The sequence below is a fragment of the Talpa europaea genome (assembly GCF_964194135.1).
Source record: "Talpa europaea genome assembly, chromosome: 4".
Taxonomy (NCBI): Eukaryota; Metazoa; Chordata; class Mammalia; order Eulipotyphla; family Talpidae; genus Talpa; species Talpa europaea.
In genome coordinates, this window is record NC_140070.1 from 134,610,061 (window position 1) to 134,625,913 (window position 15,853).

The window sequence follows — 15,853 nt, forward strand, 5'->3', positions numbered from 1 at the left end:
AGATTACAAGTGATGTTGAATGTTTTTGTTAAAGATTTATTTATGTATGCAAACAAGAGCTGGTGTACAGGCCAGAGGTGTGGGGGGGGGGTGGGTGGGTGAGAGGATTCACCAGAGACAGAGTGGGGAACAGTACAGGCCGATTGACCAAAGTACACTGCTGAGGGGAGCAGTGAGCAAATCAGGAAAGGTCTGCTGTGCCATGTGGGTTGCTCCCTGGGCAGCCGGGGATCAAACTCATGCTGCAGAGGCTGCAGATTGCTTCATAGTGTGGTGCTTAACCTCTTGCGCCACCAGAGAGGCCCCATGATGTTGAACATTTTTTCATATGCCTGTTGGCCATTCGCATTTCCTCTTTGGAGAAGGAGTTTCTATATGATCCAGCAATTCCACTCCTAGGTATTTACCCAAAGGACATAGAAACATTAATTCCAAAAGGCACCTGTACCCCTATGTTTATTGCAGCACTATTTACAATAGCTAAGCTATGGAAACAACCCAAATTCCCAAGGGTAGATGACTGGATCAAGAAGATGTGGTCCATATACACCATGGAATATTACACAACAATCAAAAAAGATAAAGTCATGCAGTTTGCAGCAACATGGATGGAGCTAGAAGGGATCATTCTCAGCGAAATAAGCCAGAAAGAAAAAGAAACATACCCGATGGTCTCACTCATAGCAGGAATTTAGAAAACCTAAATAAGGGACCAGGAAAAAGACTAATTATAATAAGTAAAAATCAAAATCAACAAGCAACTATAAACCAGAGACACACTACATGGGTTGGGGGGAGGAGGGAGTAGGATCAAAACAAAGGGGGTGGGAATTGTATGGGGACTATAACCAAAATGAAAATGCATACATTGTGCAAAAATGAAAAATGATGTAAAAAAGTATAAAATTTTTAAAAAGTGCAAATGTCAAAAAAAAAATAAAAAGATGTGAGAGGAGTCTTGAAGATTGGAGAGAAGAGAGTTCCCCCCACACCTGCCCATACTTCCCCTTCATGTGTTGACTATGTGTAAATAAACATGTCCTTTGTACTTGAGGATACAGACATAATGCTGCAGAGGGTGTTTATTTGAGGGTATTTGTTTAAAGAGGGTGTTTAAAGAGTGATTGAGGGACCTCCCTGGTGGTGTAAGAGGTTAAGTCTTGGCTCTATGAAGCTATCAGCAGCCATTGCAGCACGAGTTCAATCCCCGGCTAGGGAGCCGACCCACATGGTGCAGCAGGCCTCTCCTGTCTCACCTGCTGCTCCCCTCAGCTGTGTTTTTCAGTAAATCTCCTTGTTCTGCTCCCCTGTCATATTGAAGAGGTGATGCCAAGGATAAGATCCATGGAAGGAAAACTAGGAAAGTGTGTCACCCAAGATACTAAGTGTGGAAAGTGTGTATCAAGGGAAAGGGTGTGTTGAATTGTAATTAAGGAAGCTTTCATCATCATACACTTGATTGACAGGTGATGAGATCCAGCCCAAAGAGGTTGTAACTGCCCCAGGCATCTCACAGCAAGGGTGAGAGGATTCAGGCATAGACTTACATTATTACATTACAGCCTCGGTAATGATAAAATTAGTCATGCTAATTATTTCAAAAGGGAGAAAAAGATATAATCATATAACTCATTCTCTATTTGTACAGTCCACGCTAATACATGACTTGTAGAATCATTTATGAGACTCTAAATTTTCATTACCTGCATGACACAAAAAGGAGTGTGGAGTGAAGAGAGGGATTATCTAGTGTATGGCAGATATTAGGCTAAGCAATTATATACTTATTTTTAATATAATCTTTACAACCAATTTAAGGAAGGCATTATTAACTTCATTTTACCTAAATGGAAACTGCAGCCTAGAAGCTTAAGGCAATAGTTTGTCCGACGTAATGTGACCGATGATTCATAGCAGTGGACTTCAACCCAGCTAAGTCTTACATCTTCTCTTCCAGTTATAATTTCCTGAAGACAAAGGATGATTCTGTTTCCACCTGTAATTAACTTAGATCACAATTTTAACAGACTTCGCACCTGGATTTTATTGTTGCTTTTTGTTTGATTTGAGATAATTAATCAAAAAGCCAAGCGATTGAAATGGTGATGGCGGTAGTAGAAGATTATTTAAACTCTTTATCTCAGTGGGTGAGAAATCAATTCTGATGCTACCTCATCAAAAACTGAAGTGCTAAGATGAACTCTATCTAATTTCAAAGTATCTGGTTGATTCACAACCAGCACATCCTGCTATACAGGATATCAAACAGCTATTTTGACTGAATTATATTATGATGATAAAAGACTTTTGCCTATTTGGCAAAAGAAAGAAATCACAGAATTAATTCTGAGCAATCTGGCCAGACAGTTGTAAAATATGACAATTCAACACAAGTACTTTGTCCATTTTTTTTCATTTTTTCATTTTATTTTTATATTCCCCATACAATTTCAACTCCCTTATTTTGCCCCCAATCCATCCTTTCCCTGCCCACTTTGTCCATTTTTTAAAACACTTGATCTGAATAAGTTTCAAAAATTGGGTCTCTAGTTGCACTTACTCATTGCCTTACCATTTAGGATGCACATCCGAAGTCCCCAGTATTTTGAATATATTTTAAAGATTTATCTATTTTTATGCATACAAGAACTGGGGAATAAGGGATGCAGGGAGTGAGAGGACTCACCAGTGAGAATGGGGAGCAGAACAGGCAGATTGACATACACTGCTGAGGGGAGCAGTGGGCGAGACAGGAGAGGTCTGCTGCGCCATGTGGGTTGCTCCCTGGCCGGCCAGGGCATTGAACTTGTCTTAGTTCAGGCTGCTGAAACAAAAATGCCAGAGTCTGAGTGGCTCAGACTACAAACATTTATTTCTCACAGTTCTGGAGGCTCAAGTCAGACATCCAGGCAAATTTGGTGTTGGTAAAAGCTGGTTGCAGAGTGTGGACTTTTCTTGTGTCCTCTTGGGGTAGAAAGGAATGAGAGCTGCTCCCTGGGGTCTGTTTTATAAGGACACTAGTCCACTAATCCCATTCCTGAGGACTCCATCCTCATGACATAATCACCTCCCAAAGGCCCCACCTCATGACTATTGGAGGTTAGGATTTCAACACAAAACTCATGTGGGTGACAACACCATTCACCCCATAACACACATGTTCATTAAACCGTTTCTTTTACTGATCAAGTTGATTGATTCTAAAGAGAGCAATTTAGTGTCAACTCACAGTTGGATATGTAGGACCGGTTTTGAAATAAAAGAGTGAGTCAGAGAACTGTCTTTCCCAAAGGAACAAGAAAACTTTAGCCCCTGGATATAGAGCATCTGAGAAATCACAGTAATTAATTCTGAGCAATCTGGCCAGACACTTGTAAAATATGACAATTCAACAATGCCAAGCCATTGTTTCATGATCTGCACTTCAAAATAAATGGCTCTTGTTCCTTTGGCTTCCTGAAGACTAATCAAAGGAAACAAGAAGCAACAATAGGCTGGGAGGGTTTCCCTTAGTTTTCAAATTTCTTCTGGAAGCATTTATGATAAAAGAATTTAATTAACAACACATGTTTGAAATGTAAGGGCTTAGGTTATTATGAATTCTCATCCAGCAGGGGAGTTGAAAAATAAAATCCATACAACTCTCATTTTTTTTTAAAGATTTATTTATTTATTTATACAAGCACTGGGTACAGTCAGAAGCATGGGAGGGTGAGAGAATTCACCAGAACCAGAGCGGGGAGCAGAACAGGCAGAAGGACTGAAGCACACTGCTGAGGGGAGCAGCGGGCGGCAGGAGAGGTCTGCGCGCCATGTGGGACCCTCGCCTGCTGGCTGGGGATCGAACTGGTGCTGCAGAGGCTGCGGGCAGCTTCGCAACCCAGCGCTCAACCGCTGCGCCACTGGGGAGGCCCACAACTCTCATTTTAAGAATAGTAGGCTGGAGTGAGTTGGTGTGAGTTTGCTAAATTGTTGGTAATATAAAACATTTAGTGTATTATTTTATGTTTTTAATTCAAGTAACATTGCATCATGACATATAAGTTTCAGGTGTTCATTGTTGAGAATCCACATGTGTCTACACTACACTTAGTTCATTGCTGAAAGTCCATACCTATTGTCTCCTTTGTCCCAACTCACACACACCGCTACCCCTTCCCTCCAAGTAACCACCAATTGGTCCTGTAGTCCAAATATTTATTTTTGTTTTGTTGAGATTATCCATTTGCTTTCTCTATAGACCATCTATGAGTGAAACCATGTGACGTTTGTCTTTCTTTGTCTGCCTTATTTCACTAAGCATAATGCCCTCCGGTCCAGCCGTGATGTTGCAGATGGCAGGATTTCATCTTTTTTAACAGCTGAATAGTATTCTGCGATACTATAGATATATATATCTATAGATAATATGTCTTTAGTCATTAGTTAGTCGATGGGCCATTAGGTTTGTGTGACACAATTTGTATTCCTAACTGTATATTCATGAAAACATTTGACACATTAAACTATTCTAAGTGATTTTCAAAATTCACTGAAGGCAAAGAAATAAAATTGACGATACAAAGAAAGTTTAAAAACAGACATCTATGTATAGTCGGGATGGAAAGAGATTAAATAGACTGCTGTCTCCTCACATAAGTTGCTTAAGTGGATTTATAAATAAATCCACTGACCCAAACAGTCACTGAGCAATCTGTGCCTATCAGCTGTTAGGACATTCTGTGCAGGGATTCCCAGATTTGCATACCTTGATGATTCAAAACCCATATTCAGAAACTTGGTGTGTTTTTTTTTTTAGCTATTTTCCCAAAGCTGATCAAAACTCTGGAGAAGTGATTTGTAATATCTGCTCTTAGAAATTAGTTCTATTACAATTATATTGATTGGTATATTCATTTCTGCGAAGAAATCTCAAATACTGGTGGTGGTGTTGGCTGCTTAATCATGAGAAACCATATTGAGTATTAGGAATTGGTACTGGCAGTTTCAGTCTAAAGGGCAATGAATAACAGGGTATGGGCATGGGTGGTTTGGTGGAGGTGAAGAAAAAAAATAAAGTCATGTGTCTTGTAAGATATAGTTGTCCTGCAATAGGTGCCCTTAAAGACCATTATTATATACTTTACCAGTTTTCTTAACAGAAAATGGATAGAAGTGGAACACTTGCAATTTTAGTTTAGAAGTATCCATATGCATCAATATCTATAAGCCTAATACTGTTAATAAAAGAGGTTGCAGAAACATAAAGTACATTTTTTACATCTTAGGAGTTGTACTTTCTAGAAAAAACTATTTTTTGTCTAGTTTGAAAGTTGAGGAAATTTGGTGGAAGGGAGAGTGAATGAGCCATAAGTTTTGGTACTACCTTGTATGATTCCTGGAAGAAAAATAATAATCATCTTAATTATAATGTCATCAAGTTCTCTAGGCCTGATGTACCATCTCTACTATAAAGACATGCCTGAGACACCCAGGACCACTTGGGTCTGTGTAGAGATAGACTCAGGTTTGTTTTGCTCCATCTTTCCTACTTTAGTGCTATTCATCATTTCACCATGTGTCTGTTTTGTTACTGAACTATTTTAGTAGCAGTTTCTCAGTTTACATTAAACGGTGTTAGGCCAGGGCCTCGGTGGTGGTGCAAGGGTTAAAGTTTCAGTGCTATCAAGCTATTGCCAGCCACTGGGGCAGGAGTTTGATCCCTAGCTAGGGAGCTGACCCACATAGTGCAACAGACCTCTCCTGACTCGCCCACTGCTCCCCTCAGCAGTGTATTTCACTGGGGTGCAGGCCCAAGGTGCAGGGGATAGGGCAGGGAGATGACTCACCAGAGACAGAGCGGGGAGTAGAACAGGCAGATCAACTGAAATACACTGCTGAGGGGAGCAGCGGATGAGACAGGAGAGGTCTGTTGCGCCATGTGGGTCAGCTCCCTGACTGGGGATCAAACTTTTGCTGCAGTGGCTAGACATAGCTTGATAGTGTGAGACTTTAACCCCTGCGCCACCCGGGAGGCCAAAGAAGGGGCCATTACTTTATCTTGTCTTGACTTCCTGCTGGATTTGAGTTGACTGCTGCCGTCTACCTACAATCTATAAATGAGGCCACTTGTGAATGAGTTATGTTTGGCTAAGATTGTAATTTGGGGAAGATCTCAATCTCAAAATAGCTCCTTTCACACACTAGTGGAAAGTACCAATTTAGAAATTCAGCCATCATGGGGTTTGAATGCCATTGGTCACCATTAAACCTCTGAAGATGTGCTGAAGGCCATTTCCTTGAAATTTTTGAGAATTTACAGTAAGAAGTTAATGTATTTACTTTATCTGTTTCTAATATCACCTGAAATTTTTAATCATCCGGTTGTTTGCATAGCAGAAAAACTTGAAAATTTCCCTAAATTTACTAAAACATATAACTTTCATGGAAATAACTTTATACTTAGTTCTGAAATACCAATGTTCCTTCTTATACTCAAATGATTGAAAAACCAGAAAGAAGGGTATAGGGGCAGGACAGGGACAGAGCAGGTTTTCTAAGATTTGAGCAGACCAGGTAAAGGAGAGTCCTGGAGCCCTCAGTGGCTTTCTCAGGCTTTTATTGAGCTTTTACATGTAGTGCAGCAACCAGGTACACAGCAGGCACCGGTGCCGGGGGTCCAGGAGGCCAAGACGCCTCCAAGCCCCCGGCAAGTCTTCAGTCTGGGCTTCTTTCTTCCCTTCTCTCTCTCCTGCTTCTGCTTCTTCTCTTGGTGAGTATCTCAATACTGCAGTCATGGCCCACAGACGTAAACAACACCACAGTCGTAAAAAACACAGAAGTAAACAACGCAGCTATAGCAATGTAACAAAATTCAGGTGCCCATTCAGGCAGTGCAATCCTAATGGTGGGAGAGTAGAAAAGCCTGAAAATCATTTACCCTACAAAAGGGGGTATGTAACTATTTTACAGTATATAATAAATATACGTTTGACCACCATAAACTTTTACCCATGAACATTTCCTCCATTAAAGTGTCCATTTGTTATATACTCTCTGAGTAATATTTTTACAACCCAAAAGGTTGAACCCCCCTGGAGGGCATCTGCCAGTGTAGTTATGGGGCTACATTCTCAGAATTGCACTGGTCTGAGAATGGGGTGGGGGTGGGGGCAGGGCAGATCCACAGAGCCAGCCTGACTAGCTGTAGGTTCACAGAAGCACATTTTGACTTCCCTGCTTTCTAGCATTGTGACCTTGAACCAGCATCTTGCCCGCTCAATCATCACATCTGTGAAATGTCGGTATTAAGTCAAGTCACATCTTACTTAGGTACTAGGTTCTTTTTTTTTTTTATTTTTTTTTTATTTTATAGAGGCATGTTTTTATTTATTTATTTGTTTGTTTTGTTTATACATGCACTGGGTACAGTCAGAAGCGCGGGAGGGTGAGAGAATTCACCAGAGCCAGAGCGGGGAGCAGAGCAGGCAGAAGGACCGAAGTACACTGCTGAGGGGAGCAGCGGGCGGCAGGAGAGGTCTGCGCGCCATGTGGGACCCTCCTCTGGTGGCTGGGGAGCAGCCGGGGATCGAACCGGCGCCGCAGAGGCCGCCGGCAGCTTCGCAACCCAGCGCTCAACCGCTGCGCCACCGGGGAGGCCCTAGGTACTAGGTTCTTAAGGGAAAAATTTATTCCCTGAAATTCTCTAGGTCATCATTAACTTACCAGGACATCAGCCATGATTAACTCTAAAATCAAGCACATCTTTTATTTCTCCTTGCATTTTGGTGTGGATTCTCTTTCTCTAAAATTAGGATGTCAATGTTTCATTAAGAGGAACAGTCACAATGTCCAGTTTGAGAGACTGGGCTATCTTAGTCTCTCTCCCCGCCTCCTTCCTCTTCCCAGTTCGCTTCTCTCTTGTCTTGCTCTGGCCTCTTCTCTCCCCTCCCCTCCCCCAACTCTCCAGACCTCCTGTGGTTGAATCTTAGTGAGACAGATGACCTTCTAACTATTAATTCCTCCATCACTGGGTTACTTTCTATCCATATAAGCATTTGTATGTAGCAAATACAGGGTCATAATATTTATTTGTTACTGCTAGGCCCCTGTATCTTTTTTATATCTTACTACAATAATTATATGCCAGTGATTATCAAAACTACATGGTTATTTGTTTTTATTTTTGAAAACCTACAAAATATATGACATCTACAGTTTTTATAATTTGCTTTTATTAATGGTACTCTTGGTAACAATTTTAAAGCAAAGAAAAACCTCTGTGGGGGCCTCCCTGGTGGTGCAAGGGCTCAGTCTCAGTACTATGAAGCTAATGGCAGCCACTGCTGCACGAGTTCAATCCCCGGTCAGGGAGCTGACCCACATATGGCGCAGCAGACCTCTCCTGATTCGCCTGCTGCTCCCCTTAGCAGTCGATTTCAGTCAATCTGCCTATTCTGCTCCCACTCTGTCTCTGGTGAATCCTCTCACCCCCCTCTCACACCTCTGGCCTACACCCCAGGTCTTGTATGCATAAATAAATAAATCTTTAAAAAAAAAAAACCTCTCAGATATGTCAATTTTTCCTAATCATGTCTTCAATTAAAAGTATTAATTTAAACAACACTTCATAGTAAATTTTTAATGTGGTATTGTTAGTATTTATTTTTATTCAAGCTAGATTAATTTAGATGAGTGATAGATAATACAGGAACTTCTTACAGTTAGGGAAGAAAGAAACAAAAGATTTCACTGTACTGGGAATTATTTGACTTGGAATTTTTAGCAGTTATGGAAACAATCATCTCTTAACCTCATTTAATGAACTTCTGCCAACAATTTTGGAGCACATCCATAAGTATTAAAGATGTTTTGTAGCTAACTAAAATAATTGTTGACCTCCACCAGCAGACCTACATGATGATATTTTTGGTTATTTTTCTAGTTAACTTATTCTGAAAAAGTGAAGAAAAAATAAAAATCTTCAAGAAAGCAATCAATAGAGACTGCTCCTAACATCTGTTAATGAAATGTTGATATAAAATCCAACATTTTGTTTTCATAAAAAGAGTTATTAGGTGCAAGTTTTGAAAAATATGAAACTGAATTCCAAAACTAGAAATTCCAAAACTAGAAAATCTAAAAAAGGTAGCAATCTTATAATAAAGGAATGTTTATTAATTTCTTAAGAATTTAGAACTTTCTGTTTAAATAAAGTTCATCTTAAGTGACCACATATTTTAAGTATATTTACTTAATTAAAGGCAAACCTTTTTTTTTAAGTAGAATTAGAGGAAACAAGGTGACTGGGGGAAGACACTTAAGGTTATAGAAGAACAGTCAGCTATCAAGAAATACTACCTATTTATTAATTTTTAACAACTAATGTCTATTCTTTTTTTTTTTTTGCATTCATGGTTTTGCCAATTCAAACAGTTCTTTTTTTTTTTCTTCAGTGTCTGGGACACATTTTTTTTCTATTCAAGTATATAGATAAGAAAACTAAGAGGAAAAAATAAAATTCTTGAAGTTAACAGCTGCTGTTTTACATTTACTTTTAAAGTGATTTTTGAAGATTTAAGAACACTTCCTCAAAGGAAGTTCAAGCAAGTAGAAAACTAGAACTATGAAAGGGGGTAAATGATTCAACTACATCTTCCAGTCTGAGACTGGACTGAAGTTTGCCTCAAAAATGGAAGAAGATTCAAAGCATACTGAAGAAAATAAACATTCTCAGTGGGCAGTGCAATGTTTGAAAAGTTCAAAGATATGATGATGTGGAGGGAACATTATTTTTTCCTACTTTGCCCAGATTTTCCCCTCAACTGGTTTCTAGGGAATATGAGTCTTTATTGTTTTGTCTAAAAGTGTACTAAAATAGCTTAAAAATCCCAAGAAATCCCACTCATTTTGGTAACTAATATTTCTAGGTGATGTGATTTATCTGCAAGTTTTTTAAATTATTGGCAATTTCCAGTTTTTTCCCCAATATATTTACTGAAACAATCTATGTATACATGGAATTGCATAGTTCAAACACATGTTGTTCAAGAGTCAACTATATTTTGAAATCACTCTTTGGAAGCCCTGATACTTCTCTAAGACTATGGCACATGGATCACTACTTTATATAAATGTATTCATAGATCGCCAATAAAAAGGATTCGTTTAGTCCTATATCTTCACCTGTTTGCTGGTTTCCCTAATGATGTGTTTTAGGTGTAGGGATATAAAATCTGAAAAGTTTAACAATATTCGGCAAGGGAACTTTAAAGCCTGTAGAGTTTTGAGATTTTTTTTTAAAGATTTATTTATTTATGCATAGAAGAGCTGGGGTACAGGCCAGAGATGAGGGGGAGTAAGAGGATTCACCAGAGACAGAGTGGGGAGCAGAACAGGCAGACTGACTGAAACACACTGCTGAGGGGAGCAGTGGGTGAGTCAGGAGAGGTCTGCTGTGCCATGTGGGTTTCTCTCTGAACAGCTGGCGATCGAATTCGTGCTGCAGAGGCTGTGGATTGCTTCATAGTGTGGTGCTTAACTGCTTGCACCAGCAGGGAGGCCCGAGTTTTGAGATTTTAATTTCACAATTTTATTTGCTGTCCAAATTTCTAAAGGAGAGGGAAAAGGGAAAAAAATATGTAGAATACATACTATTCTATTTATGTGTCAGAGTACATATAGGTAAATAAATCAGAGAAAAAGAACCATGTCATATGAAAGACTCTCATAATAAATTAATTCATGGTTATCCTATAAGATTATTCTGATTTATTGGAACTTTCAAAATCCTGGAAATCATAGGGTTTTGCTTACCTGTAGTGTATTTATTTCTGTTCCTGATACTTCAAACCAATCTAGCTTTAAGTATAGGCCAGTGTTTCTAAATCAGGTATGATTCATACACTCACGCTTAGATCCTTAGATACAGGAATAGCTGCAAACATTTTTGGTTGTCAGGACTTGGGGAGGAGGTGGGGGTGCATGGATGCTAGTAACAGCTGGTGGGTAGAAGCCAGAGATCCAACAAAGCATCCTACAATGTACGGGAAAATCTCCCAGAGCAATGATCTGTCCCCAAACGTTGATGGTGTCATGACAGAGAAACCCTTGTCTGCATCTCTCTTCAAGGTATCCTATTTCTCCAGACACAGACTGGAGTTTCTCTGGTTTCCACCTTCCTGCTGTCCTGGAGTCACTCCTTTGCCTTTGTTATGACCACCAATTTCTCAAACCTATCCCATCTTCATTATATCAGTGGCTCTTTGCACCTGGCATCTTTGTTAACCCAAGTCCTTCCTCAAAGTTTAGCCTTGGGGAACATGATGTGGAGTCTGGTATAGTACCAGAATGACCCACATGGGCATTGGGTACAGACTGAATGAGTGAAACTTCAACTTAAGCACTTATTATTTGCATAACCTTGGCTAAGTTTTTTTAATCCACTCTATGCCTTAGTTTCTCCACTGGAAAAAAAAGATGTGGATCAAAATGGTACCCCATAACAGAAAATTGTTGTAAGAGTGAAATGAGTTAATGCTTGTAAGCACTGAGAATGTTCCTTCCCTAATGCTTATTAAATGCCTAATAAATGCTATTGTTCTTTTTTAAAAGTCCACTAAGGTCCATATTCTGCAAATCTCTTTTCTCTACCTGTCTCTGGAGCCAGAAGGCGTATTTACTCATGATGGTTTCTCTCAAATGTTTTCCCAAACCATGGCCTTTTTATATCTTTTTAATGACCAGAAGTTCTAATTGTGGAAAGGCAGGAAGTAACCTGCTTTTCTTTCTGGTTTTGCCTACAACACCCTCTCCCAGAGGGAAAGAGCATTTGGCTACATGAATGTGGGGGAGGACAAAAAAGTTGGAATTATTGTCCTAGAGGACATACAAGTCACCATCTATTGATGGAAACGAATGAGTAATGGATACATCTTGGGCAATGCCTAATTTTCTGACATGAGGGAGTATACGGATTGTGGTATCTTTATGGAATGAAAATTGTAGGAAAAAAACAAAGTTTGGGAGCAAGCAAGGTTCATTTTTGGCCATGAGTTTGTGGTGCTTATAAGAAATGTAGATCTAGATACCTCGCAGAAAAAGGAGTTTATGGATTTAATGAGAGTTGGAGATACAGATTTAGAATTTTCAGCAAATAAATGATAGTTGAGTCAGTGAAGTTTAAAAATTATATAGAAAAGGGTTAGTTAATTCAGAAAAGCAGTTTCTGGATGGATGGATGGGTGGATGGGTGGATGGATGGATGGATGGATGGATGGAACAAAGAGGAAGAAGTCACAAGGAAGGCAGAATGAAAAGTAGGAGAAAGTCATGTCCCAGAATCCAAGGGAGTCATAGAGATTGTCAGATAGCATAGAGAGATTAAGTATGACAGAAGACTGACAAAGTGTCTGCAGGACAATGCCACAGATAGGCAATTTTTGCCTTGATGAAAACATCAACTTTTAAGTTTATATTATGAATTGTGTGAAACTACCCCCCAACTTTTGGACAGTTTACTTTTTATTGCATCCTGTCAAACATTTAAAGATGGCCTGTTGCACAATATTAATTATTTTATATTTAATCTTTCAGATCATAAGGCCTATGGAGTCTCTGCCCCAAAAGACCATCAAGTAGTCACAGCAATAGAGTATCAAGGTAGAGTACCTTACTGATTTTCATGGACCTCATTGCTTAAATGACTCACAAGGATAAACTTTGTGATGACATCATTACATGCCTCAGCCTCACCTACCTCACCTTGAATCCTCTGCCAGGAATGCCACTCCTTGTTGTCCCCACCTTGAAAATTCTTCTCCGCCTCCCCTGTGGAAATTTTGGACATTCAACGAAAGACCTGATGTACAAAGACGGTTTCTTCCTTCATAAATTATGCACAAAGCAAATCTAACTTGCGGAACTGGGTGATAAAAGTCTTGCCGTTTCCAGCCAACTAGCTAGGGCAAATGGAAACCACTTCTGAAATCCACTCTTCATATTTGAGATGATGTTAGTGTAGCCTATGTGGGCATTCCATCCTGTTACTTATTTTAGCTTCCTAGAAATTCTTACAAGAGCCAGTTGATGTTTGATGGGTACAAGTTCTCAGTTTTACAAGATGGAAAACTTCTGAAGATTGGCTGTCCAACAACGTGAATGTACTTGACTGAAGTGATCAGTCAAAGCGACTAAGATGGCAATTTTTCAGTTTTATGTAGTTTACCATGATGAAAATATTGTTAAAAATGCCTAATAGCCAAAAAAAAAATAAGAGCTTTTATAAGTTCCCTTCAAATGGGAACTACTATTTTTCTGAAGGATCTTTTTTTTTTTTTTTTTTTAATACAAGTGCTGGGATACAGACCAGATGTGCATGAGGGTGAGAGGATTCACTAGAGACAGAGCGGGGTACAGAACAGGCAGACTGACGAAATGCACTGCTGAGGGGAGCAGAGGGTGAGACAGGAGAGGTCTGCCGCGCCATGTGGGATTCTTGCCGGCTGGCTGGCTGGGATCAAACCCGCACTGCAGAGGCTGCGGACAGCTTCACAGTGTGGTGCTCAACCACGTGTGCCGCCAGGGAGGCCCCTTTTCTGAAGGATCTTTTACTAGAATACAGTTAATTATACTAGGCAACCAGAAAAATTACTATTACTTAAACGCAATACTCTTTGGGCCGGAGAGTGTAAACAATAAACAGATCCTCTTCTTCAGGCATGTTTTAGGTTCCTGGAATTGCAGAAGGATAGATTTGAAGAAAGAAACAAGGGTATAGAAGAGGACCAGGGTGAGGAGGAATTCTATGAAATAGCATTTAACCAGTGCTTACAAATAGTGTCTGACACACAGTAAGTCTTGTATGTGCTTGTTTATAAAAATGTGCTATCAGCAGAATCAGCCAGTCAAAAAATAAGAAATCACTTAATAAGAAATTGCTTAAATATTAATGTTAGCTAGTTTCAATCCTAATATTTTCCATGATTAAGCTAATAAGACCATCACTCTTTATAATGAAATAGTTTTAAATGAGGAGAAGTGGGTAGAAGAAATTAATGAAGGGAGTAGTTGGCACTATGGAGTACTTACAGGGAGGACAGATAAGAGTGGGCATGATTCCAAAGAAGAGACTGGACAGCCAAGAAAGGGAGCAGGGTGGGTGGGAGAGGAAAAGATGGGTCAGTATGTCCTTGGGGGTAAAGGAAGTGAGGTTAGTTTCTTCGACTTCCTTTTCTGGAAGTTCTTACTGTTAAATCCAACAACCTGGACATACCTTCAAACATTGCTGCTTCCCAGAATGCTATGCAATGATATCTGAATTAGGACATCAAATGTATATTCTTTGGTCTTACATTAATTTTTAAAAAATTTTTTGAGGTGAAATTCACATACCATAAAACCCATACTTTAACAATTCAGTGATATTTAATACATTCCCAGGGATCTACAACTATCTCCTCTATTTGTTGTAGAATATTCCCTCTCATTCCTCCAGGAATAAAACCCCATTATATCATTTGCATTACTTTTATTTATTTATTTTTTTTTGTGGGACCCTCGCCAGCAGCCGGGGAACGAACCGGCACTGCAGAGGCTGTGGGCAGCCTCGCAGCCCAGCGCTCAACCGCTGCGCTACCCAGGGAGGCCCTACATTACTTTTTAATGTAAAAAATTTTTATATTTTATATTTTTATATTTTATAATTTTATTTTTAATGTAGAAAATGTTTATAATGAGTGGCCATTTTATATTTCTATTTCCATTTCTATCTCCTTTTTTTTTTAATTTTTTTTTTATAGAGGCATGTTTTATTTATTTATTTGTTTGTTTGTTTGTTTGTTTGTTTATACAAGCACTGGGTACAGTCAGAAGCGCGGGAGGGTGAGAGAATTCACCAGAGCCAGAGCGGGGAGCAGAGCAGGCAGAAGGACCGAAGTACACTGCTGAGGGGAGCAGCGGGCGGCAGGAGAGGTCTGCGCGCCATGTGGGACCCTCCTGTGGTGGCCGGGGAGCAGCCGGGGATCGAACCGGCGCCGCAGAGGCCGCGGGCAGCTTCGCAACCCAGCGCTCAACCGCTGCGCCACCGGGGAGGCCTCATTTCTATCTCCTTTTAATAGAGAATTACATTTTCAACTATACTTTATGTTTATATATTATACGAAAATTTCCACGTAATTTTCCTATCACTCTAAGTTGGCTCTTCATAAAACAAAATTGATTTCTTACCTTAAATTTTAGTTTTGGGATTCTTTATTTTATTTATTTTTTGTTTTTTTATTTTTTAAAGATTTATTTATTTATTTATAATTTAATTTTTTTTTAAAGATCTATTCATTTAAAGATCTATTCATTTTTATACAAGAGCTGGGGTACAGGCCAGAGATGTGGGGGGTGAAAGAATTCACCAGAGACAGATTAGGGAACAGAACAGGCAATGTGGCTGAAATACACTGCTGAGGGGAGCAGCGGGTGAGTCAGGAGAGGTCTGCTGCGCCGTGTGTGTAGCTCCCTGGCCTGCCAGGGATTGAACTTATGCTGCAGAGGCTGCAGGTTGCGTCTTAACCCCTTGTGCCACCAGGGATGCCCAGTTTTGGGATACTGTATGCAGTAAATTATCTTTTTTTTTAAGTATCTTTCATCTTACTAAATGCCTAAAATACTTTATGATTTGTGTATGTACGTATGTGTGGTCCACCACATTTATACAGTCTTTTGTCTCTTCTATCTCTGACATCAGGAAATAGTGAATTAAATCCTTCCTGTAGGTGTTGCTGTCCTGCTCCTCTTCCTCTCCTGTGCCCAGAGCAGAATAAGACTACAATGAGGGCACCTCTGCCAGGCTTACAAATTAAATGAACAGCCTCTGCAGGCAGCA

The 15,853-nt window shown here is 39.7% G+C and overlaps 1 protein-coding gene across 2 annotated transcripts in view; it reads left to right on the forward strand.

The window, feature by feature from the left end:
• Positions 1–15,853, forward strand: part of JAM2 (junctional adhesion molecule 2) — a gene marked incomplete at both ends in the record, with an annotated part of 58,745 nt that overhangs the window by 21,551 nt on the left and 21,341 nt on the right. For both annotated transcript variants that reach the window (XM_084232054.1, XM_084232055.1), the window contains one exon: positions 12,574–12,639. In XM_084232054.1, the coding sequence (XP_084088180.1) occupies positions 12,574–12,639 (66 nt within the window). The remainder of the gene's footprint in view (positions 1–12,573; positions 12,640–15,853) is intronic.